At 39.8% G+C, this 24,691-nt stretch overlaps 1 protein-coding gene and 1 long non-coding RNA gene across 4 annotated transcripts; both read right to left on the reverse strand.

The window, feature by feature from the left end:
• Positions 1–2,910: 2,910 nt before the first annotated feature.
• LOC129185923 (uncharacterized) lies at positions 2,911–10,620 on the reverse strand. Of its 3 annotated transcripts, XR_008572166.1 has the most exons (4): positions 10,277–10,620; positions 8,999–9,120; positions 8,664–8,871; positions 2,911–3,002 (listed from the first exon to the last, which is right to left on the reverse strand). It is a non-coding gene; the product is annotated as an uncharacterized LOC129185923 (long non-coding RNA). The 3 variants fall into 3 exon arrangements; XR_008572165.1 differs by lacking the exon at positions 8,999–9,120; XR_008572164.1 differs by lacking the exon at positions 8,999–9,120 and having other exon boundaries at positions 8,664–8,874.
• Positions 10,621–12,142: 1,522 nt separating this feature from the next.
• Positions 12,143–21,011, reverse strand: LOC129186201 (dynein axonemal intermediate chain 1-like). The gene is made up of 20 exons (XM_054784221.1): positions 20,997–21,011; positions 20,582–20,620; positions 20,370–20,429; positions 20,199–20,279; positions 19,984–20,104; positions 19,712–19,737; positions 18,967–19,110; positions 18,760–18,819; positions 18,552–18,671; positions 18,313–18,397; positions 18,098–18,215; positions 17,968–18,011; positions 16,857–17,104; positions 16,404–16,484; positions 16,109–16,196; positions 15,095–15,174; positions 14,617–14,765; positions 13,454–13,553; positions 12,508–12,693; positions 12,143–12,355 (listed from the first exon to the last, which is right to left on the reverse strand). The coding sequence occupies exons 1-20, from the start codon at positions 21,009–21,011 to the stop codon at positions 12,254–12,256; spliced, it is 1,947 nt and encodes a 648-aa protein (XP_054640196.1). The 3' UTR covers positions 12,143–12,253.
• Positions 21,012–24,691: the final 3,680 nt, after the last annotated feature.

Consider the following 24,691-nt stretch of genomic DNA (forward strand, 5'->3'; position numbering starts at 1 on the left):
ATCATGGTTCCTTGCTGTTTTGTGGTTGACTATGGCCTATTTTTAGTTAAAAATATGCATATTTAACATATTGTACGCCTAAATTAAGGATTTTCAAGCATAAAAATGGCAAAATGAACTAAAATACAAATATAAGGCATTCAGAAGACGTACTGCGCTCACCCAAATTCAACCCTTTCATCTTCATCACTTCATCTTCAGTATCTGCACAGCAGATCATCATCGTCATCAAACAAGTTGCAGTATTTTCACGGGTTAGTGGTTGTGTAGTACGCACATCAAAGGAAACAAACCTAGGCTAGGGTTGTGTTTGTGTGTGTGAGTCCATATTATGTCTTTATTTTCGTTTATCATGTCTACTACATGATATTGGGCAATGCGATTGTAAATGTGACTATAGGGGTGTTATATCATGCCTAGAGGGCTCTTATAATGTCAAACATATATATATATATATATATATATATATAAGGTCGTAAACAGGTTTTCTTTTGCTCTTTAAGTATGAAAATATTGGATTTATAAATAAGAAATCCTACCATGCGAAAATTGACTTATCATGGTCAGGTCTGGAAACAATTGACCGTGATAAATGAGGGACAACTGGAAATGACATTTGTGGTGCCCCCCGTCGATTGTGCACAAATTGCTTTGGAAGACACGCTACCATAAATTTCATACAGATTTCATCAAAACTTTATTGTCATTTGACAAATTGTCAAAGATGTATAGGCTATTTACTTGCTAAGTTCCGCCCGTGGCCCTGCAAAAAAATTTTGGTTGATGGCGGCCATTTTTCAACCAATTTTGTTAAAATTTCCTTTACATGTACTTCTCAGTCCCCGAAAAGAGTACCAAATTTTATGGTGATTGCGATAAACACCATAAAGTTACAGTGGGTGCTTTGTTGACCACATTGAGTTGTGTCAATTTTCAAGTCGCTCCGACATAAGGGGTAAAACTTTGGGTTTTAATTATGTCGCTATTTGTCAGAAAATCAATAGCACGGACAACACAGTTGAGGTGCATGTTTTGACAAGTTTTCACCTTTTAGTGTGCAGTGGTTCGGGAGGAGAAGAGTTATTTTACATAAACAAACATTACTGCACAAACAAACACACAAATACAGCAGCACTCTGCGTTTTTTATTTTCATGTTCGTCAGGATTTTTTCTCTTTATGTGCGCCCACACTGGAATCCCCAAATTATGCATCATTTTTTTGTGAAACAGGACGTAGCCTGCTAGCAAATAGTCTTTATTTTTAATAAATAAATTCCCATTCCATTTTGAAATGCATTTATTGGTATACTGCACTACCCCATACACTAAACAGGCAGCATTAGGACTCATTAAAGAAATTCCATGTGTTGTACAGGTTGATTAAGATGTTGAGTGCGGGAGTGCATTCCTTTAAAACAAATTATCATGATGGATTAAACATCTACACACCATAATCAGACAAATGATGTTTATTGACTTGCACGTGCAGTCCTGGGCAGCATTCCAGGGATCAAACTAGGAGCCTTTTGACTTCCATCTACACGGAGAGCTTTGAATCATGATGTTACGGCTGATGTGATGCTCTTGTTCATTAAGTACCACTCAGTGCTGCGCTAACATCTTGCCGCAGGACACATGCAAGCACTCTGTCCATTAATTGTGATTCATTAGTTCAGCTCCTCAAGTTTTGTTGCTTTTAACAATGTGTGTCCTATTTTACGACAGTCATTACAGTTCTGTTTGCTTGACATACAGTACATGTTGGCTGGGCTGCGATTCCACTAGATGGGACGCCTGGCCATTACACCTATGCAATTTGGAGTAGTGTGTCTGTGTGATTTTTGGTCTGTGCCTCCAAAGGATGTTCTAGTTCCCAAGGTTTTGGCACGGTCCTGCTGAGACAGAAAACAGCCTTCCCTTGCGAAATGATGAATTACGATTCAAGGGGAACTCAACCCCTGAATGATCCATAAATTGATTTGAGATGTGTCCCAACACTTGAACCATTTGTAGAATCTCACTTGTCTCAACATGTCAGTCACATGGGTCATCAGAGAGAGCTGGAAGCTGATGTCAGTGTGAGGCATGTGTAGAAGAGGACACCAATCTCTATTAAGCCTCTTCAGGCTTTATGTAACACCCTCAGTAAGGAGTTCTGCCTTCTGCTACACAGATCACTAGTATTTATGAGTGACAATAACACACACACACACACAGGCTCAAGTCCCCCGTTTACAGCAATACGCTGAGATGAAATGACTGGATATATTTAGAAACCACCGACAGCACCACCTCCACCTCTGTTCATTACAGCCGTCTTCGAGGTGCACAGAGTATTTTGATGATAAAGCACCTAGCCAGGTCAGCTGTTACAAAAACATTTAAAAATTCCAGTCCTATTATTGCTTTCCCATTGCTTCCTCAGACCCATTGCTACATTTAGCTCTTCCTGCTGCAGTCAGGATGTCAGCAAGTACTTTTGCTCATTGAGAGGCCTGTTTTCTTCTTCACTGGGAGCCAGCACCATCAGTCGGTCCGGCCTGGAAGAAGGAACCTTGCAGGCTCGATAAACGACAAGACACAGGAGGAGCAGGAGGACAGCAGCAAATGTGTTACACACAATGGCCACCAATGCTGCTGTGGAAAGTGCTGGCAGACCCTCTTCAGTTTCCATGATGGCACTTTACCACTCCGTCCGCTCAAACTTTATGTAGGCTCCATCGTGTCTCTAGTCTTCATGCAGCGTCTTCATCTGCAGCGTCCATTATAAGTCCACTGTGTAATGAGATGTCTTGCGCATTTTCTCAGCTAATAAACATGTAAGCATATGAAAAGTTATTGTTCTTCAGCAGAGTGCATTTACACACCGCAGAGATGATTAATCAGGTTAGATAACTGTTGCGATCAACCACCTCTCATCAGATGAGCGTTAAAACACCACCTTGCATGATCGACACCGTGGAGGCTCAATCAAAACACTGTAGGGGATGATTGCCAGTGCCTGAAAGAGAGCAACAAATTGACTGAATATACTGTAGACTGCAATATTAAAGCATGCATGGTGTGTTTGCAGCTATTTAAGGACATTTAGATCAAACACAAATTAACGGCGATAGCAAATGAAGCAAGAAGTCTGAAGCAATAAAGAGCATCACCTGGCAGCCGCAGTGCGGACACTGCAAATGTGGTTGAAAAACAGATGTGTTTAATTAGCTTTTAAAACTCCAGGAGATGTGAAGTCATTGCGGGTCATCACTGACATGTTTGTGTTCTTTGCTTCACACTTAAAGGAAGACTGCACTTATTTTGGAATTTTGTCCAACAATCAATCGTTTTTCCCTTTTCTGTGCATTCTAAAGAAAAACAGAGCTCGAGGAAGCAAACAATGAGACTCAACTATTTTAACTATAAAGCCCTCTAAAAAAAAAAATCCAACTACAGAAGCACTCAGAAAGCGCAGACCTCCGCCAAGCGCCATAGTTCCCCCCCATATTATGATTCACACCAAAATAATCCTACATTTTGTAAAACCTGTTGGAAACTTGTACTGTATTTTTTTCCAAGGTGTTCTGACCATTTTTTGTTGCGGTATATGCACAAATGCTGAAAATGGTCCTATTTCGCAATGTTAAAGAATCCTTTAAAAAATTCCTGGATCCAGACGGTGATCCGGATCACCCCAAAAAATGTAGTCAGTTCTTCCATATCCCATTTCTGGCAATTCCTGAAAATTTCATCTAAATCCATTCAGAACTTCTCAAGTTATTTTGAGCACAAACAAAACAGATAAATGTCAGCAAAAACATAACCTCCGCGCTGTGCTTGGTCTTTGCAATGCGGTGGCAAAAAATAGCAAAAATGTTCGATTTACATAACTTGACCCGCATATTAAACAAGCTACAGTGACATTTTTACCTGTGAATTTGGAATAGTCAATGCTAGGTTATAATCGTGCCTTGCATGTTTTTAGTAGAAGGTTGCGTCAATAATCTGAAAGGTTGGTCACTTTTGAGATTTCACGCGCAACCAACTAAACATCCGGGAGACTGAAGCAGTGGATACTGGCTCGACTGAGAACGGGTATCATCGCTAGGAAGACTCAGCTAGAAGCTTGTTTTCTCTCATCATTTTTTACCCGAGGACTATGCTGAATTTACCAGCTCAACGGGGAGCACGAGTCTTGTGCTGGACGATACAGCCATCCCATCAGTCAGCATCCCAGTGAGAGCGGACACTGTAACTGTTTTATTATGGTCTTATTTTGTCTGTGAAAAATGTAGCACTTTAGCGTTTCACTATAGCTGGATCTGCCTAGCATCCGGCAACGTTATTCTCTGCCTGGGGGGAGTAAAAGTAAAAAGTAGTTGTCATCAGGTCTCATGAAGTCTGCCATGATTAGTGGCAGCAAACGCTCTCTCTAAGCTGCTACTGTTACTGGAAGTAGCGTTCTTTCCTATGGACTCAGGAAGGAAGTTCCAGTAATGCTTAAAATGACCAAAATACAGCAAAATACTGTAAGTATTACATATTATAATGAATGTGCCTGTTACTACATGATCACAGCATGTAAATAAAACCATAAAATGTTTTTGGAGGTGTTTTAATAGACGGCTTTACAGGCGGAATAGGTGAATCCCATTACCTGCATTGTTAGCTGCCTCGTGCGAGCAGTTTTTCTCTATTTAAAATGCACATAAATGAGAAAGACATGTGTCATGTCTCACCTAAGGATTGTTGATGATGGGCAAAATAGTTTTTAAAAAGTGCAGTTTTCCTGTAACAGTATATTAATATACAGTATTAGTATTGTTGAAACATATTAATATTGCACCACATCCATAACAGAAAAAAAGCAGCTTTTATGCCCGCCACAGACTGCATTCCCCAATTCTCATTTATCTGAATGAATGGGCCTAGCTTCATTAAAGGTCCCTTGTTATACATTATTTATAACAGCAACATATACGTCGCTATAGAGCCTCTTTGTGACTGCCAAAAACAGTGGCTTTGATACAGCCCTGTGTATACAGCTACCACTTCACAGAAAAAAGGCAGGCTTTGCTATACATCTTAAAATCAGGGGATCTGTCAACTATCCATTAGTCAGCTGATGATTTTGCTTTTTCTGAACAGGCTGACCTGGAGTGATAGCCTTTTAAAAAAGTGACTGTAATGTTAGCACTGTAGTTTGGGTGACCATAATTTCAATACATTTACCTCCTCTGTGTGGATAGAAAATGTTTGTATTACAAAATATCTCTTTGATAAGTTGCAGTGGTGCAAAAATATCTTTAAAATCACTGGAATGAAATAATATAATGTTTCTTCTGGATGAGAAAATCATCCTGTAAGAAAATAATAGCTCTCCTTTCAAGTCTTACTGGAAAAATAATGAACAAATATGAAATAATATTAGCAGGGCTGTCAGATGATTACAATTTTAATCAGATTAATCATGGTTTTGAAATTAATTAATCATGATCAATCACCATGGCACACTATTTCTGAAATATGCCCATTTTTACTGTTATTGAAAGAAAGATAAATGACAGGGCAGGATTATATATATTTTTATGTACTAACTGTGCCAAATTAATCGAGGGAAAGGCTTCTTGAGACATCATCTGTACTTCTGTGAAGAAGGTGTCGGACGTTTCGCTCCTCATCCGAAGAGCTTCGTCAGCGAACTAATAAGTGCTGGTAGCCTAGGCCTTAAATACAGTAAGAGTGGGCGGAATTGGTGTGCCAACACCCTCCTCCTATTGGTTCCATACACTAAGCCTGGGCGGAGTTGTGGTCTAACCCTCTCCTGCCATTAGCACCTCCGATAAAAGGGAAGTGTCGCTCCCTGAGTTGGGTATGAACGACTCTGATACTGCCTTGTTAGCATCTATTGGCACTAAGGCACTAAAGGCACTAAGTCGTTTAAGTTGAACTCACATGTTTTGAGTGAGTTTTCTGGAATTTCCGAGCATAAATGCAGCATATTGTACTGCCGCATTACGAGTTACAAGTGAGTGATAAGAATATCCACACATACACGCACTTTAAAGACGTTCTTGTGATTTTCGTGTGCCGTGAATGCATCTCGCGGTCTGTCTAGTGACAATGAGGAAGAGTCGTTGCGATGACGAATGGACTAGAGACGTGTATGTTTGGCGTTGGATGTACAGTACATGTATGGTGTTGCGCTGCTGTTGATATGTTCAGGTCAGAATCAAGTTTTAAAAGAGCGTCCGACGCTGGGGGGAGCTACACTGTGCCGCCGTCTGTCGTCATAACAGACAGCCGTGGCTTGCCATGATGTGTGTGTGTTAATTACGCAAAAAAATTTAACATAGCTAACGAAATACATTAGTTACTGCCGTTAACAGGCTATTTTTGACAGCCCTAAATATTAGCTATATAAACAAATCCAGCCCTAATGCTGCTCAATTTAATGGCCCAATGAAAACAATGAAAACCAGGACATTTTCATCACTTTCCAAAAAAGAAAACCCAGCACATGCAGGACAGGACGTGTAAACAGTCCAAAATATGTACTGGGGAAACAGGATGTTTGGTTACGCTAATTGTAGCTGACATAGCTATGCTAGTGTTGTCCGTGTTTGGGTCTTCCTGTCCCACTCTTTCATGTTATGTTACTGTATGCCAAATACGGTATGGCATCTACTGTATTACAAGTACATAGTGACAGTATTGTAAAAAAGTAGATAACGTGCACAATGGCGCTTCTTGGAGCCAAACACTCTGTTGGAGACGAACGCGAACAACCACTGTTCATTAGTATTAAAGCTACAGGCACAAAAAAACAGCATTTGTTCCCAGTAGGGCTGACGAAAAGCACTTTCTAACTCTCTAACTTCCAGCATCTTTTGTCAGCACACTTTGAATACACTATGAGACTTGTTTAAAATTGTTGAAAAATACCATAAGGGACCTTTAAAAAACAAACAAAACATCCATACTCTCCATATCACCAGCTTGTCATGGGTAATGATCAGACACAAGCACAGTAAAGTTACATTTTATTTCTAATTATAGCAACAACAGCTGAGTAAATACGTCCGGGCACCAACCGTATGTAACGGCGGGCCAAGTCTGTGCTTATTATAAATATGACTATGGTCTGCTGGGAGGTGATACTTAAATTAAGCTTGTCTTAAATTAGATTGACATTCAGACAGATTCTTATTGCACATGGTTGGCTGAACTAAATAAAATGTCAAACTTCAGCCAAGGCTGAACAATCCTAATTTGGCTCAACACCAAATTCCCACCTCCTGTGTATGCCTAAATTGTGTCTGTCCTGCACTGGTCAATTTCAAAATGTTAACAAAAAAGAAGTATTGTATACTTCTTGCAGTCGCGTTTTTACATATGTACCTAATTTTCTTTAGTGACATAATGACAGTATAAGGATTCTTCAGGTGAGACAGGTGAGGCAGTCATGACAAATTTAAGAAACAAATAATGATATAAAACAAATATTAATAGAAGTCCATTGAGCTGTATGCCAAATATATTTTCTGTATGAGTCCAATCATTTTTAACAATTTCTTAAGTGAAAATGGCTGAATTTGCATATTTCCTGATCAAATGACACACTGAGTTGGATCATAGCGCCTGCCATTTTGTGTTTGTCAGTTTCTGTTTGCCAGCATGTCGCCAATAATATAATATTGCACAAACGTTTATAATAAACCATGACTTTCTACAGCCCGTGTAATGTTTTTAATGTAAGTGTGGTATTATTATTCTCGCTAATCGGACGATAAAATACGTAGAAATGTCATACAGGAGGCACTGGCAGTACCGCTACTTCCTGAAGTGGTCAGATGTTCATGAGCTGGAAGGTGCTTGTCACCACCGTCCTTCATCAGAGGAAAAGCCAGCTTTTTTTTTTTCCTGACAGCAGCAGCAGAAAGTCAAATGCATTGAAGATATTTTTATGCTCTGCTGGGTGCATGAATTTGACTGCCAAAAATTTTGCGACAAAGTATCAGAACTTCTCCTGGAAAAGGTAAGGCTGTATGTACGTACTTCACATACAGATAAAAAGTAGAGCACAAATGTTTTCCAATTAATATAAAAATTAATAAATGGGACTCTTTGAAAACAATTTGAAAAAGTTTTCTTTAAACAAAAGTGAATTATTCTCTTCTTTTTCTTGTTATTACCTTAATGAACTCCCTCTATTAATGTTAAAAAAAACCTCCAAAGAGTCAGTGCCTCACCAGCCATGAATCTCACTGCACGTCACTGCTAAATAACAACAAAGAAACATGAATCAATACCTACGGTAAATAATATCATTGCTTCATCAGAAGTTAAGGGGAGGCTTAGTCACAGGAAGTTGTACTGTAAACCTCCCTCAGTTATGGGCTCGTTTGATTAGTGTATACTGCATTATGAAATATGTATTGTTTATAGCATTGTGTGCATTCTATTCCAATGTATTCCATAAATTACACGCCAAAAAGGCCCAATACCCAGGTGCATGGTTCATTTAATTCATTTTAGCTGTCGTACATGGCGATCCTTCATTCTCAGTCTATCTGTCATCAGACAACTTGAACGCATAAATGCATAACTGTAAAGGTTAGTTAATACAATGCCTTAACAGAGTACAATCTTAAATGGACGGTAGTTGCTTACTTACCCAGCAGGCTCTGCTTTCTGATTAAACAATCCATCTTGGCTGTGTTTCATTCTCCACTGTGTTGACATGGATCGTGAAGTGCTCGCTTCACTTGTCTTCCGGGCTCTTTCCACTTTTGTCTTTCTCCCTCCCTCCGTTCCTCTCCATCTGTTCGTCGGCCCTTCACACACAATCAAAGATGAGGCAGCACTGTGTGAGGAGGAGCTCTCTGCTAGAAGAGAAAAGGGGGGAGAGAGAGCGAGAATGGGAGATAGAGCAGGGGCTGAGTTAGACTTAGTGGGTGTCAGCAGTGATATCAAGCGCAAAGGAGAGGGGAACAGTTTGGAGGCAATTACATCAGGATCCTGCTGCAGCACAGGGGTGGGTGCGGGGTGGGGGGGTGTTACGGTGAACAAGCACATTGCAGTGCGGAGGGCTCACAAAACAACTTCAGCACAGCATTGACACCAGAGCACGTCTTCAGAGAAAGAAAAATGCAATTAAAAAGTTTTGGTTCTATATTTAGGCTGGGACAAACACGATGCCCCAAATGACTTGAAGTGTACTTCAACACAGGAAGTGTAAGGAGGAGATGGTTATTAAACCTAAATTTGTTTGACTGCGAGACGGCCACCTGAGCCATGCCATCCCTAATCCCAGCTCTCATTTCATTTTTCATATCACTTTCTGGGATTGATGCATGGTTTCACGAAACACTGATAGAAACTGCCCGGAAAAGGGCATGCACTCTACAGCATATCCAATCATAAATATAATTTATGATATTGCAGGTGGGCACTGCCACTGAAGTGGAAATTACATTAGCTGTAGAAGCAGATGTTACAGCAGAGCCAGCCCTACCCAACGTGGCGCCCAAGGCCAGATTTTACATGGTGCCACGTAACAGCAATGATTTATTAATATATTTTGAAAAAACGTGATAGCCTAAAGCCGCGAAATTCAAAGCGTGATGTGGTAAGGGACGACTGTATTGCCTACTTGGCCAGCCGGCTCTGTGCTCCAGTGAATATTCAACACCAACACCAATCATCCATGCTTGTCTCTTATCCTGTGGAACACTTCAAACGATAATGATTGTTCCAGTTATAGTTTTACTTCAAAAGAAGACTGCACTTTTTGAGGAATTTTGCCCATCATTCGCAATCCTTATGTGAGAGATGAATACACGTCTTTCCCTTTTCTGTGCGTTCTAAAGAGAGGAAAAACAAAACTTGAAAAATGACAAATCTGGTCTTTGGACTTTCTATTAGAGCAATTAATGGCTGACCAGTGTGCCAAAGAAATGTTTACGATGTAATGTTTCTGGATTCTGCTCACCATCATGGCGGCCAAACCCGCGCAGGGCATACTATTGAAGTGGTTTTGGACTTTACAATCCTATTCATATCTAGTATCCTTGGTTACTAGTAGATTTGCTGCTGTGCATTGCCTGTGAGTTTGGAAAAGTTACTTGGCTATAAATCATGCCTGGCACGTGTATAGTAGAACGCTGTGGTAATAAGCTGAAAAGTTGGTCAACTCGTGGATACTGGCTCTCAACATCGCTACATCAACATCAGCGAGATGCTGGTTTGCTCTCGGCATTTTTTACCCGAGGACGATGCTGTATTTACCTGCTCAACGGCGAGCAAAAATGATGAAAGATACAGCCACCCCATCAGTCGGTATCCCAAAGTGAGAGGACATTGTAAGTGACTGTTTTTATTAAGCTCTTATTTTGTTCATGGAACATTTAGCAGTACTGCTACATGCTAACGCTACGAGAATAGCTTAGTCTGTCTACATTTAGCAGTACTGCTACATGCTAACGCTACGAGTATGGCTTAGTGTTTCATTATAGCTGGATCTGCCTAACACCCAGCAACGTTATTCTCAGCCTGGGGAGGAGTTAAAGTAAAAAGTAGTAGTCGTCGGCGGCTCTTCCGAAGTTCGCCATGGTTAGTGGTAGCAAACACTCATGTTGACGGAAGTAGCGTTTGTTGCTATAGGCTCTGTGAAATGAATGTGCCCAGGCAGGAAGCTCCAGTAATGTTTAAAATAACCAAAATACGGCAAAATACTTTCAGTATTACATTTGATCATGAATGCACCTGTTACTACATGGTCACAGCGTGTATATAAATCAATACAACGTTGTAGGAGTTTTTTTGGAAGTGTTTTAATAGAGGACTCTATGGACTAGATTAATCCCATTACCTGCATTGTTAGTGGTTTTTCTCTATTTACAACGCACAGAAAAAAGAAAGGCACGTGTGTTCATGATTGTGCATTTTTTTTTTAAGTTGAGTCCTCTTTTTCCATTAGACCACAGCATATTTCAAAACTAAAGTTAAACATTACAACATTATCAAAGAGGATTAGGGCCACACTAAAAATACAAAAGATACAAGCAGCAGCAATCCAGAGTATACCTGTACACCGCCTTTCGCCCAAAGTCAGCTAGGATTGGCTCCTGCGCAGCTGTGACCCTGAACAGGACAAGCGACAGGAAGTGAATATTATGAAAAACCGTTGACTTGTTGAATATTACAATACCTCATACTAATACAAATAACTATTTGCTTTGTCACTTATGAAGCTGAAATGTTACGCTGCTTTTTTCTCTTAATATATATCTTGCCCAAGTGAACCTTACTTTAACAAACAGTGCTTTTTGCCTATGCACAAAAGTGCAGTAAAAGCATCTGCTAAAATAGTCAATACTCATTCTTTACCGCCTAATACAGGGGTGTCCAAAGTGCGGCCTGGCGGGGCATTTTCTGCCCACAGCTCCTTTTTTATTGGCCCGCAGCACATTACATTTTTTAAACAGCAAAATGGAAAAACAGATCAAAAAGGGATTATGTAATGAAAATAGCAGTTGCATGTTGATAATTGCTAATAACTATTACTTACACACAGCCTTGCCTTATATAAACTTTTTTTTCAACCTTTTTACAATTGAAACTTCCCCCACCCCTTCTTTGGTTTTTCAGTATGTGGCCTGGCCTAATACTTTCAGGATGCTGTGTACCACTGCCCTCTACTGGTACATATGATCACTCCCACAGCCATGAAATCTTTTCCCCAAATTATCACCGTAAAACTGTTCAACACCAAACCATATTTACAGCTCATACACAAACCCAGTCAAAATATGATCACTGTTGATTGTAAAGTGCACATTTCTTCAGTGGCAGATACCTGTAAATATGGACGAATATTTGTGTTTCAGTAACTTGTCGATATGAAAATATCTAGTGCAAATTCAGAATATTAAGACTGGTTTAAGATTGTCAATATTTTATTGTCATATTTTTAGCACTGGCATACACAGTCCATGGTATTGCTAAAATCATATTTTTCCTGTGTTTCATGCAGTCTTATACATATTGTATGTGCTTTATAAAAGGCCATTTCAACCATGAGAGACACTCTCTCCTGCGAGATAAAATCACTTTGTTCGTTTAGAAGTTCTAATTTTGCGCGTCTCATGTATATGTATGTATTACAGTACAAAAAAATGTTCAAGAGTAAATCAGTAATTGACAATACAAGAAAGAAACTGAAAATAAAACACTTGATTGTATTTTGAAATCATAGTGTTTTTTTTAAACTGTGCTTTGCCCGAGGTCTCTCAACAAACTGAGTAGTTTCTCCATCTTGGCTACTTCTGCTTCAGGACCTTCGACCAAATCCCGGCCCTTCTTCCCCTGCAAACACAAACGCACACATACAGCATAATTGATGTGACCGACATTGAGCTAGTACCCAGTATGTAATATAGCAAGTACTGTGATGTAACACTCAAGATACGAACACCCATTTATTGTGTCATTTGTACCCCTCTTGATAGAGTCATTACCTTCGGTTTCTTGCGGAGGTTAGGGGACAGCTTGAGGCTGATAACGGAGCCTCGATCGTCACCCACTATGACAACAGGATGGATGGGATTAAACTCAATGTGTGTTAGCTTGGTCTTCTTTTTGGACACCACTGGCTGCTGGCAGATAGCCTGATACTTGTTGATGGCCAGGTCAAAAACATGGACCTGAAACAGAGGATCACAGCAGAAAGAAAATAATATACGTATTTATGTGGCTTTATGTAAGCCGTTACAATCCATATCCACAGTAATTGGGTGAGCGTGCATGTGCGTGCGTGTGCAATGTGTAGGTTTGCTGGCTGCCCACATGCAGTGAATGATCCCACTGCAGCCCACTCCTTCTACACATGAGATGACTGTGCCAGATGCACAAAAAGTATGCATTTTTCACAGACTGATCCATTGATAGGACGGATAATAGACCGCGAGTAGTCACTACAGCAAAATATGCAGAGATGACCAGCACGGCATCAACTTAAATAACATTTATCTGGAATCATCAGCTACTGCCTGGGCAGGAAGCTGTTCGAAAACTTTGTTATGTCATCATTTCCCACATTTGATGAGGGATAATGAAGTTCCAAACAAAGCATTACAACTAGTAGGCAGGCAACTGTCACCTACAGACATGAAAATGTGATATAATCCACAAAGAATGTGCCTCAATACAGTAACAACTAAAACACAATGAGCAAACAGTCAAACTGGTGATAGTTTAAAGTAGGGGTTCTCAACTGGTCTCATCCTGGAACGCACATTTTCCCATGGTTATTAAGTGGTGGCCCACTTTTATAGAGGTAAAAGTTAATCTATTTTAAAAATAAACCTTCAAAACACATACATGCCATCTTTTAAACAAAAATACACCCAATTACATGTGCAAAATGTATTTCAGAGCATTGTATTAAGAGGAGGAACGTCTTACCAGTCCGTCTGTGGTGACAGCAGCAAAGACAGTGGAGGAGTATGGTGCCCAGGCCACGTCACCAACTGATGCATTGAGGTCAAAGGTGAACATGGGAGTTCTGTAACAAAGTAATATTTATACATATGTTGTGGTTAAAGTCATATCTTCACTTCAAACAATCCATCCAACCAAATTTCTACTGCTTATCCTGTTCAGGGTCATGGGTTAGCTGGGCAAAAATACCTTGGACCAGTCACCAGTCAATCACAAGGCACATACTGTAAAGAGACATACAACCATTCGGCTCTGATCCCACGCTGCCCTCACAGAAGTCAAATGAGTCAACCACTAGTGACTAGACCATCAGTGACTAATAGTAAACGATAGGGGTGTCACAAGATCTCACAAGATCAAAACCTGACAAGATTTTTCATTCAGTCTCGTGGGCGCTAGGACTGGGACGATAATAAATCAATTCATCACACAATGAAAATGAACTTTGATAATTTCGCCGACTTCAATGTATTGCCATGTGCATGCTTGTCTGTTTTCCTCAGCTCTCGCCTCCAAACTGATAGGAAGAGTTTTCACTCTGTGTATTGGTTTCAGCACCTTGGCGCATTTGTTCCATAGATCAACAGCGTAAACGAAGTGAGTCTTTTTGTCAGTCATACAGTATCTCTGTCTTGTTTTGTGGAGGCAGGGCCGGGTGTAGCCTCGTGAAGAGGACTGCAAGGTAGCGTTGTAGAAATTAAATTAGTAGATTGCAATATATTGTCATATATTTTTTAATTTACTTTTCTCAAAATTAATGTTAAAATCTCATCTCGTCTCGTTCTCGTAGACCCAACCTCGTCTATCGTTCCGTCTCGTAAACTAAGTGTCGAGTGACGCCCCGAGTAAATGGTCATATACATTATTTTGCATGCTGCAATTGATCTTATAAATACCATGACTTTTCTTTTGATTTCTGCTAAATTCTCATGACAACACATTAAGTAACAGGTGGGTAATGCTAATGCTATTTTCCCAAGTAACAGCACAGACAGTGTTTGTGTTGAGACTTCCATCCATCTCAAGATGCTACAGTTCATGGTCAAAAGTCAAAATATGAAGTAAAACCTGAATAATAGAAAATGTCCTAATACATTGCATGTGTCATTTTAGTCTTTTACCCTTACTTGTAATCATGGTCCCAGATCTTGACCGTCCAGTCTGTACTGCAAGAGATGAAAACCTTTGAGTGGTAGGGATTCCACTTTACTGCATCCACTGCCATATTGTGGGCATCATAGGTCTCTAGATATTGGCTCGAGTAATTCTTGGAGCACTAAGGAGTCATTTAGAGAAGAAGAATTCCTATAAAATTGAGATTGATGTTAACATGTTTCAAATTAAACTGTCAGCAGAGAAATGGCTACTGTATGCCTTCAACAGGTTTAAAAAAAAAAAAAGAGTAATAAGATTGTTGGTTGAGTGTTGAAAAGTCCTTCATGAATATCACTGTTTGGAATGCAGGTCTGATTGCGGTGATAAATAAGCACATACAGTCAGACTAAAGCAACTTTATGGCTTATGGGCACAGCTGTAGTATTTCAAGCCACTGACACTTCATGGACAGCCAAATCTTGTATGGTGGAATGAATCCTTCCAACATACCTTGTGTATTTTACCTTCCTCAGTGCCAACAAGGAAGAGAGAGTCGATCTGTTTGTGGAAGTCACAGGATGTACCGCTAGCTGTACAGACATCAAGTACAAGGCATTTCAGTGAGCAATTCACAATTATAGGAACTGACCTGACCTGACGGGCTTTTTGGTGAGAAATAGAGCTTATAAATTACAGTGGACCCCCGCATATTCGCAACCTTGCAAATTTGCTGATTTTTCATTAAAACTATTTTTTATTTGTGGGAAAACACAATCATTTCTGCTTTTTATCTCCAAATGTAATTTTTTTTTTTTGCTGAAAACCCATCAAATTACCCCGAGAGAATAACAATTCACAGAATTTGTAATAATAAAACATGTTGCAGTGAGCTTGAGTGTCAACGGAAATGCTCAACAGCAAATTTTGACTTGCTTTAAGTGCTGTTTTATTTGCTAGGTGTAGCTTGGCAAACACACACACACACACAGCACACAAGAACAGAGGGTCATCAAGTCGAACCACTATCTCACTCAAGGTGCCATCAACGCAAACACAAGGCAAGCACATGTGTACACTTCCTCAACACGCTACCTTGTACTTCTTGCTGGTGGTGCCACAGGAAAGGAGCACAAAAAAAGGTAATGACGCTGCGGCAGGACAGCAAATTTCATTATCATCATCATTTAAGTGCGTGAGGCATATTATATATACAGCTTACGCTTGGCTTTTGTTTGTCGTGAACGAAGAGATGTGTAGGGTTACTGTAGCCTAATCTAATGTCATAATTCCAACAGTTACCTTTATTGCCAATGTTGATCTGAAATCAGAGAAGTCAACCTCAAGCTAGCAAGAGGGGTTGTAGGGGGAGGAGTGAGCCTAGACTCAGCAGCATACCCCAGGCTTTATTAGAGAGTCATTTATATGGGTGTCTCAAGTCCTTGCGGTTTTTCATTATTTGTGAGTGGTCTCAGAATGTAATCCCCGCGAATAGCGAAGATCTAGTGTGTAGATATGTAGTCTCACCGGTAATGAGCTCTTGAATACCATCTAGGCCATCAGACACTCTATCAGTCAGCATTAGCCTGATAGCATCTGAGAAGACCAGCTCATTCTGCAATAATACAAATACATTGTAATGCAGTTACATACAGTATAGGTACGTGGGCATTTAAATATACACACCCTTCCTGCACACACAGTGTGATAACAGAAATGCTGCTAACAGTGAACACATAGGTAAACGTACAATACATATCAGATGAAAACACACTATATTCATAAATACATTCGTTCAATACATTTCTGTCTCTAAACAAACCTTGATGATTGTCCAAGACACAACTCGGCCATCACAGGACACAGAATAGAAAGTAAGGCTGTTGTCATTCTGCCACCGTACCTTAATGAAAAACAAGAGAGTAACGATGCCCACATGAATTAAAAATGTATGATATACTGGCCTGGATGGTGAGTTTTCTGGGTGTTGTCTATATGAAATTACAGTATATTCCTATTACTGTTATCACTCTATGGAAACTTGAACTGTTAGTGGATTGAGTTTTTATATTCATATGACTGTCTTGATTTCTTTTGAGTTAGATGTTTACATTTGACATTTTCATACTCGGTGTTATGCTTCGAGGAACACAATTTTCCACCCTCTTTAGAACTGACAATAAAGCAGACTTTGACTTTTGTTTGGAACAGTTGTTCAAGGGGCTGGATGGATAAGTGAAGGATGAATCGAGTCCCTTGTTCCGCCTCGCCTTACCTGCCATACAGGGTCACTGTGCTTGCCAGTATTAACAGTACTCTTATACTCAGGGTCCTGTCCCTTCTTCTTCAAATTGTACACACACACACAGCCATCATAGAAGCCTACAGCCACCAAGTAGGAATGTTGCTTATGGATGTCCAGGCACAGGACGCCAGAACTTGTAGGGAAGATGTACTCAGGGAAGGTAGAGTTCTTCATTGTGTAGAAGAGAAGCATCCCACGGCCCTGTTTGTTGAAGTCATCTGTCGGGGGAAACGATAAGAGTGAGCTGTCCTAAACAAAATGTTTTTTTTCTATTATAGTAATCCCTCAATTATTCCAGTTAATTGGTTCCAGAACTGACCGTGATAAGTGAATTTCTGTTAAGTAGCATTCTTTATAAATGTAATATTTTCGTAGTTAAAGCATAGAAAACATGTTTACTACCTTCTAAATACGTTTTTTAACATTATTAGATCCGTCTAGACATAAACTAACACACCTATAGTCAACTTTACGCGTGTATTGCCCAATATAGTAGACGTAATATGAGTAAATAAGCCATAAGACATAAATAAGACTTGTGCTCGTGTGTGTCACTACAACTGTGTTCCCTAGGGGAGCTGAATGGCGGGTGGGCAGGGAGTGACGTCAGGGGTGCAGAGTTTAGTTTCAGCTTGCCGTGGGTTACTGCAGCAACAGTAGCCTGTGTTTGTATTCAGTATTTAATCTTGAGATTATTGAGCCTGTTGTTCCGGTGATTATAAGTCTGGTGTGTGTGTGTCTCAACATTACAGTAGCATTACTGACACCTACTTATACTGCATATCATTCAGAGCGTCTTTGAATGTGTCTTCTGAATGACTTATATCTGTATTTTAGTTAATTTAGCCATTTTTATGCTTGAAAATAATTAATTTAATCAAAAAATATATCAAATGTTCTTCAGTGTGCATATATTTTTACTACTAATGGACTGTATTCAACCACAAAACTGCATGATTTATTAATTAATATTTTAAAAACCATGATAGAGTGAAGCGGCGAAATTCAAACCGCAAAGTATAGAAGGATGACTGCATATCAAGTCTGATTATTATTGAATGTATCTTTGCTGAAGACTTACACGATCCCAATCCCACTCCAAAAAAGTCCGGGTAGATATTATTCCTGTGAAATAAGGTGCATTACTTGGTCGTCTTCCACTTTTAGAATTGACTAGAATGGAGTGCTCGGTGTGTTGTGAGAAACCTTACCAGCACAGGGATGTGACTGACATAATTCTGGCTTTGTCATATTGGAACTTCCACAGGGGAAGAAGAGTGCCCTCCTGTTCCCTGAATTCATCCGCTGCATCCTCGAAGTATCTAAAATCTGAAATGACATCAAAGCAGAATAGAGAAGATAGCGGCAGTGTAACAGATGACATCTTTGGTGTTGCTGCATCTGACGTGATTAACACAATGAATACCTTGTGATATTTCGTTAAATGTATTCTGGTTGACCATTCGCTCAAACATCTTGACTGCTTTGGCTACTTGGTTGATGTCATCGCTCTAATTGTATAAAACATAAAAGACAATACAGGTTACAGAAATATCAACCCAGTTGACCAGGAGGTCAGAAGTGCATCATATTCTGGATAAAAAAAATAATAAGATACAAATATTCTCGCATATTGCTTTTAGGTAAAACAGGCAGGTGAGTTACTGGTGTCTCAATGAGCAGAATCTTCTTTTTGGCTTTGTCATCATCTTTCTTTGAGTTCTGTTTCTCTTTTTTTATTTCTTGTTGCTGCAGTTCCTCCATGTATGCATCATATATCGCCCACTGCAAAGACGTTTGTGAGGACATTTTATAAGCATGGGAACAATGCATGTGCGATAAAGACGTCTTTACGAGTCAGAGAATTCACTACCTGAGTAGCGGTGGCGAAGTAGTTGCAGCGGGGAGGTGGTATAGTCTGGCAGCTTCTACCCTGCAGGAAAATAATAACGACACCTGAGTAATTGTGCAGTACATAAGCTATTTTATCTGCATCAATGTTATTAAACCTTATATATAAATCTTATATCTGTCACAATGTAGGAAAAGTGGATTGCAATCAGACTTTTTCCATTCATACGTGCAGTGCATTGTTGAGTGTTTGAGAGGCTCTTTCGATGAAGTTGAATTGGTTAGTAGTTTTTGGCTCCTGATTGTTTGCTTTGGAGGCAACACTTTCTGCTCTGTCATCCTCTCCAGCATCATCATCCTCCCCAGAAGTATCCTATATGGACATGCAACAGAGCAAGCAACGTTATTAGGGCTGAACTTAGAAATTTAGCTACATCCCAACAAGAACGAGTACTCATAAAACCAGGGACACCCCTCTGTACACGCAGAACACGCACTAATATAATAACAAATATTTTCGTAGTTGGAGCATAGAGCAAAACCTGTTTAAGACCTTCTAAATACGGTTTATAACATTATTAGAGCCTCTAGACATGAAATAACACCCCTATAGTCAGATTTACACTCATATTACCCAATATAGTAGACATAATCAGAAAAAATTGGTCATTTAAGATATAAATAAAGACTTGTGCCCATGTGTGTTGCAATACATGTGCACCAGACGTGTGGACAGGAAGTGAGGGAGTTAAGAGTTGAGTTTTAGCTGGATTACAGCCACAACAGTAGCTTGTGCTCTACTTGGTCTAAGAATACATCCAATTTGCTTAAATATGCATTTTTTTAATTAATAGGCCGCAGTCAACCACAAACAGCGATCATTTGTTCAGTGATTTTTGAAAAAATAGTGAGGGCACAATTATTAAAATTCCACTTAGGGCCCCAAAAACTATCAAAATATTTTTCCATCTTACCTCAACAGGTTCTGCTGCCGTATCAACTGTTGTGGAAGAAACACCAAATCATTAAATGCAACATAAATGAATAAATCCCTTTTTAATATAATTTAACACATTCATTGTGTTGTTTTCGATGTGCCTCTCTTTTAATGGCATATGTTAATAGTGTCACCTGGTGGCACAAAGTAAGAAATACATCGGAATGGTACCTGTGTGTTACAAAAACAGTTGAAATAATGGAGGCATTGACAAAAACATGACAAAAGAAGGTTAAAGGTTTCAGTCACCATCTTCAGGGACGTCTTCACTGGTCAGACTACTAGCATCATCATCGTGTTCCAGACAGCCCTCCAAGACGAAGTGGACAGCCAAGTGCTCCATAGCGGTGGTCAGCCTGTAAGCACCATCCTGGAAAACAAACAAAGAAACAATGAGAAGAAAAGCACTGACATCTAAAAATACATGAATACAATTTAAACAAGTCTGGCTGTGGATGTCTTACGTTATATTTATAGTGGGCAAGATTATCAGGAGCATGTGGATTCGTTGCGGTCAGGATCCTTGTGATTTCATCTTTTAGCTCCTAATAATGTAGAAACAAGCACACAGGTCACGGCAGACTGATTTGACAGGACAAGTGATGATACAGTGATGATTTGTGCCAATCTCTTACTGCATCAGTAAGATCCAGTTGATCGAGAGGCTTAATGAGTTTCCCAGGATCATCATCATCCTGCAAACAAAGAGTAATATCATCATCTTGTAAATCTACACATTTATCACTGACGAGCCATTGCTGGCGGCTCAAATACTGAAATAATAATAATAACAGCCCACAATATATTCAGAATTACAGAAATTTGCATTGCATGCATTTTCACTTACCTTTTTCTTGTTACTTTTGTGAGACTTGCCCAGCGGTGTCTTTTATCATTAGAGTATGACGTGAAAACACACAATCAACAAACATGGTGAGATTAATGCAGCCATTGCCTTGCTTCATGACTATCAGCAAAAGTATTAAGTAAATATGAATACACTGATTAAGAGCAGTGTGAGTGGGTTGCCATGGTAACCAGGCCCCAGAATGTCCACAAGTGATCAGCTATCAGTCATAAAGCCAAAAGGAAATTGTAGATTAGTATCACACTTGCTGTTTGTATTCAGTGAATGGCTTACAAGATAGTCACCAGTGATATTGCAAATATATATAAACATATAATATAAATATATGACACATAATATATGAAATAGCATTGTTTGAATGCATGTGGCATCCACAAGCCAGCTACTCACGTACTTGATCTTTGCTCATCTTTCGTTAAGCCTGCGTTCACCCGCAAATCATACGATACAGTTGACTCGCGAATGTAAACCAACCCCCATGTTTATCTACACTCTTGACTTATGCCTTCTCTCATTCTCTCATCACATCATAAGGTAGCAAGGTGTCACTTTTTGACATACGACATCATGTGACATCAAAGGAATCGCGTGGTTAAAGACAATTAGTTTTGCCATTTTACCCAAATGAAAATCTGAATTGTGGCGATATTAGCTTTGATTTTCTTTTGTCTTAAGAGACAAAGCTGGACGTGTACATGTTAACCAAACGTCAAAAGTTATTCATTGCAAAGACATTTTTTTTTATTATTTAAACTGCAACTTTAGAGACTAAAATGAGGGCAATTTGATTCATATTTACGTCAACAGGCGGCTTTGCATCTCTGGCAGGATTTTATTCTGAAGAATAAATAGAAAGTGTAGCGTTTGTTTGTTTTTTCTTTTTGCTGATTTTTTTTTTTTTTTAACTTTTGGAGTGAAATGTACGAAGGAGAATTAGGGCCACATTGTAAATTTACGAGGAAAAAAGGCGTAAATTTCTGAGAATAAAGTCATAATATTACATGTCAGAGGGATAATAGAGCATAGCTTTTTAGGAAGGAAGGAAACTTTCCTCTTGCTTCAGGCAAGCTTTTATTTATAACGTGGCAGCGAAATAGAGCAGATAAGCACGTCTAGCCCTTCTCATTTTCGCTTTCCTTACCTCACTCGCCTCCACATACCCAAAGCCAAAAGTCACGTAAGTCCCCCCTTTTCAAAGCTATCTCTGCCTGTTACGACGGAGTATTAAAATAATATTTTGAGTATAAAGTCGTAAGGTTACGAGAATAAAGTTGTAAATTGACAAGAAAAAACTCATAACTTTACGTTCCAGGCACACAGACACGCATAATAAAGACATTGTTGTGATGTTTGCAGTGTCCCTGAATGCATCCTGCGGTCGTCTAGTGACCAAGAGGATGTGTCGTTCCGATGACAAAGGGACTAGAGATGTGTTTGTAAGTTGGAGATACATATGTGGTGCTGGTATCGCACTGCTTGTTGATGTGTTCAGGTCAGAATTACGTTACCGTATTGTCACGACCATAAGGCACACTTAAAAGTCTTAAATTTTCTCCAAAATGGACGGGGCGCCTTATAATGTGGCGCGCACCTTATGTGTGCACCGAGTTCTGTAATCTGTAATTGCTGTCGTGTGACTTTGATGAGCGCTCCACTTGACTGACTGGGAGCATTTCTTGCCGACACGCTGCTTATATAGAGGAAAGGCGGACGCTAAAGGCACGCCACAAGTAGGTATATAGAACCGGTATGTGCATTGTACAAAACATCGGTTTGGCTAAGAACCCCCAAAAATGGCACCTATGAAGAGACACGCTTACGAAGCACAGTTTAAACCGCATGCTATTAGTTATGTGGAGGAACACGGGAATCGAGCAGCCGCCATCATTCCGGGAGGCTTGACGAAGGAACTCCAACCGCTGGACATCGGTGTAAACAGGGCGTTCAAAGTGAAGTTGCGAGCAGCGTGGGGGCGATGGATGACAGATGGCGAACACAGGTTTACTAAGACTGGAAGGCAGCGCCGGCCGAGCTACGTCACAATTTGTGAATGGATTGTGGATGCTTGGGTTAACTTGTCTGCTTGCAGTGTTGTTCGAGCTTCCGCAAAAGCCGGCATCATTTCTGAGGGGCCGCACGGCAACGAGACCGACTCTGACAATGACGAGAGGGATTTGATGGAGAACTTGCCCACCTGTTCATTTCGGATACAGAAGATGAGGACTTTGATGGATTTGTGGATGAGGATATAGGTATATAGGTATAGGTATATAGGTATAAAAAAGTGTCAGACTCTGTGTGACTCTGTGTGGACGCTACACTGTGTCTCACTGTGTCTCTCGCCATAACAGAGAGAGGTGTGGCTTGCCATGATGTATATGCGTTACGCTAAAAAATGTTACGTCATTAATTAAATAAATTAGTTACCGCCGTTAACGAGCTATTTTTAACAGCCCCCGTTTATATGCAAAGATAATCTTAATAAATATTCAAATAAGCACATCATCATCACAACTTAAAATAATTTTAAAGAGTGAGACAATGATGGTCGCGGGGGTATGCTGGAGCCTATCCCAGCTGACTTCGGGCGACAGGCAGGGTCACCCTGGACTGGTCGCCAGCCAATCCAGCCAATGAGGAGAAGCGGTACAGAAAATGGATGGATGGATGAGACAATGATGGTTTGGTTACAACAAAACAAAAGGTGTTTGCATTATGTGCTGAGCTGGGAGGTTCAAAGTTATGAAACTCTTTTTGAAAAGGTGGTTATTCAAGACTTCTTGCATCTACATGATGTAATGGATCATGCAGAAAACATTGTTTCTACAATGAGAGGATGATTACCATCATTATTCAGTCAAGCTGCCACTGACAAGGCGTGGGAAGCAACAAATAGGCCATGAAAAATCATTATGCGGTCCGTGAGGACACTAAGACTTCACTAAATCACCAGCAAAACAGATGAACGCAAGAGTATTGGTAACCATAATGTTCACAATTATTCACTACAGAGCTTTCTGTAACCAGTTTTGTAATCTGAGAGGCTGGTCATAATTTCATCATTTTTTCCTTGCGTGACACAAAAACAAACTCTAAATCAACAGACCACAAAACATGAATGAAAAGCTTGTAATGAGTGTGACATTTACCACCTCGTTCATTTTTTGAAATGGCCAGCAATCCTTCCCAGACAGCAAGGTGACATTGAAATAACGTAGAATCTACATTGAATTTTCAACGTTGGATCACTGAATTATCTTCGACTTCAGTGCTGATTTAGCATCAGTTTGCACCCGCTGCTAACATCGTAACAATGTTCACATCCATAGATCAACACAGTTTCAATTGTATTTCAGGTAATCTGAACATTGAAATGTAAACCTAACTAAAAATCAACATGGTTTCAATGATATTTTAATAATAACAGAAGAAACAGGGCTCATTTAATTCTGTTCAGCACCTGCATTTCATGAAAACCCTGCTTTATCTACAGCCAGGTTGTCATACACTTACAAACGATATGTGGTTTTATCTCGTATCAAAGCAGACACACACTTTTATAACAGAAATCAAACAGGTTTTATTTCATTCATTGCCATGCCTAAACCCTCTTCGGTCTGGCGCATAACGGAGGCACCTTTTCACCGCTTCAGCAAAAGCATCATCATTCACAGCAGTCAAGCTGTTTGGTGAGGGTATTTGAAACAAAAGCACAAACCACATATAAAAGTACTTCTCTCAATCTTGGCCACAGCTGAGACACCTGGTTGGTGAGGGTATTTGAAACAAAAGCACAAACCACATATAAAAGTACAAACATAATATACTTTTGTGTCTACAAAGTACTTCTCTCAATCTTGGCCACAGCTGAGACACCTTCCTGTCCATGATGAGTCAGTGCTGAAGTTTTTTTTTTATATAAGTTTTTTTATAAGTTCTTGTTCAACTTCCTGGTCCTGAAATTGTATTAAACTGGGAAATGAACGCCACTTTACCTTGAACTGGGTCCAGTGATGTGTAAGATCTTTCAGATCCAGATGGCTGGTAGGCAAACTGCTGCACTACTACTACGGTCAGTGGTGTAACACT

This window comes from Dunckerocampus dactyliophorus, chromosome 8 (genome assembly GCF_027744805.1).
Source record: "Dunckerocampus dactyliophorus isolate RoL2022-P2 chromosome 8, RoL_Ddac_1.1, whole genome shotgun sequence".
Taxonomy (NCBI): domain Eukaryota; kingdom Metazoa; phylum Chordata; class Actinopteri; order Syngnathiformes; family Syngnathidae; genus Dunckerocampus; species Dunckerocampus dactyliophorus.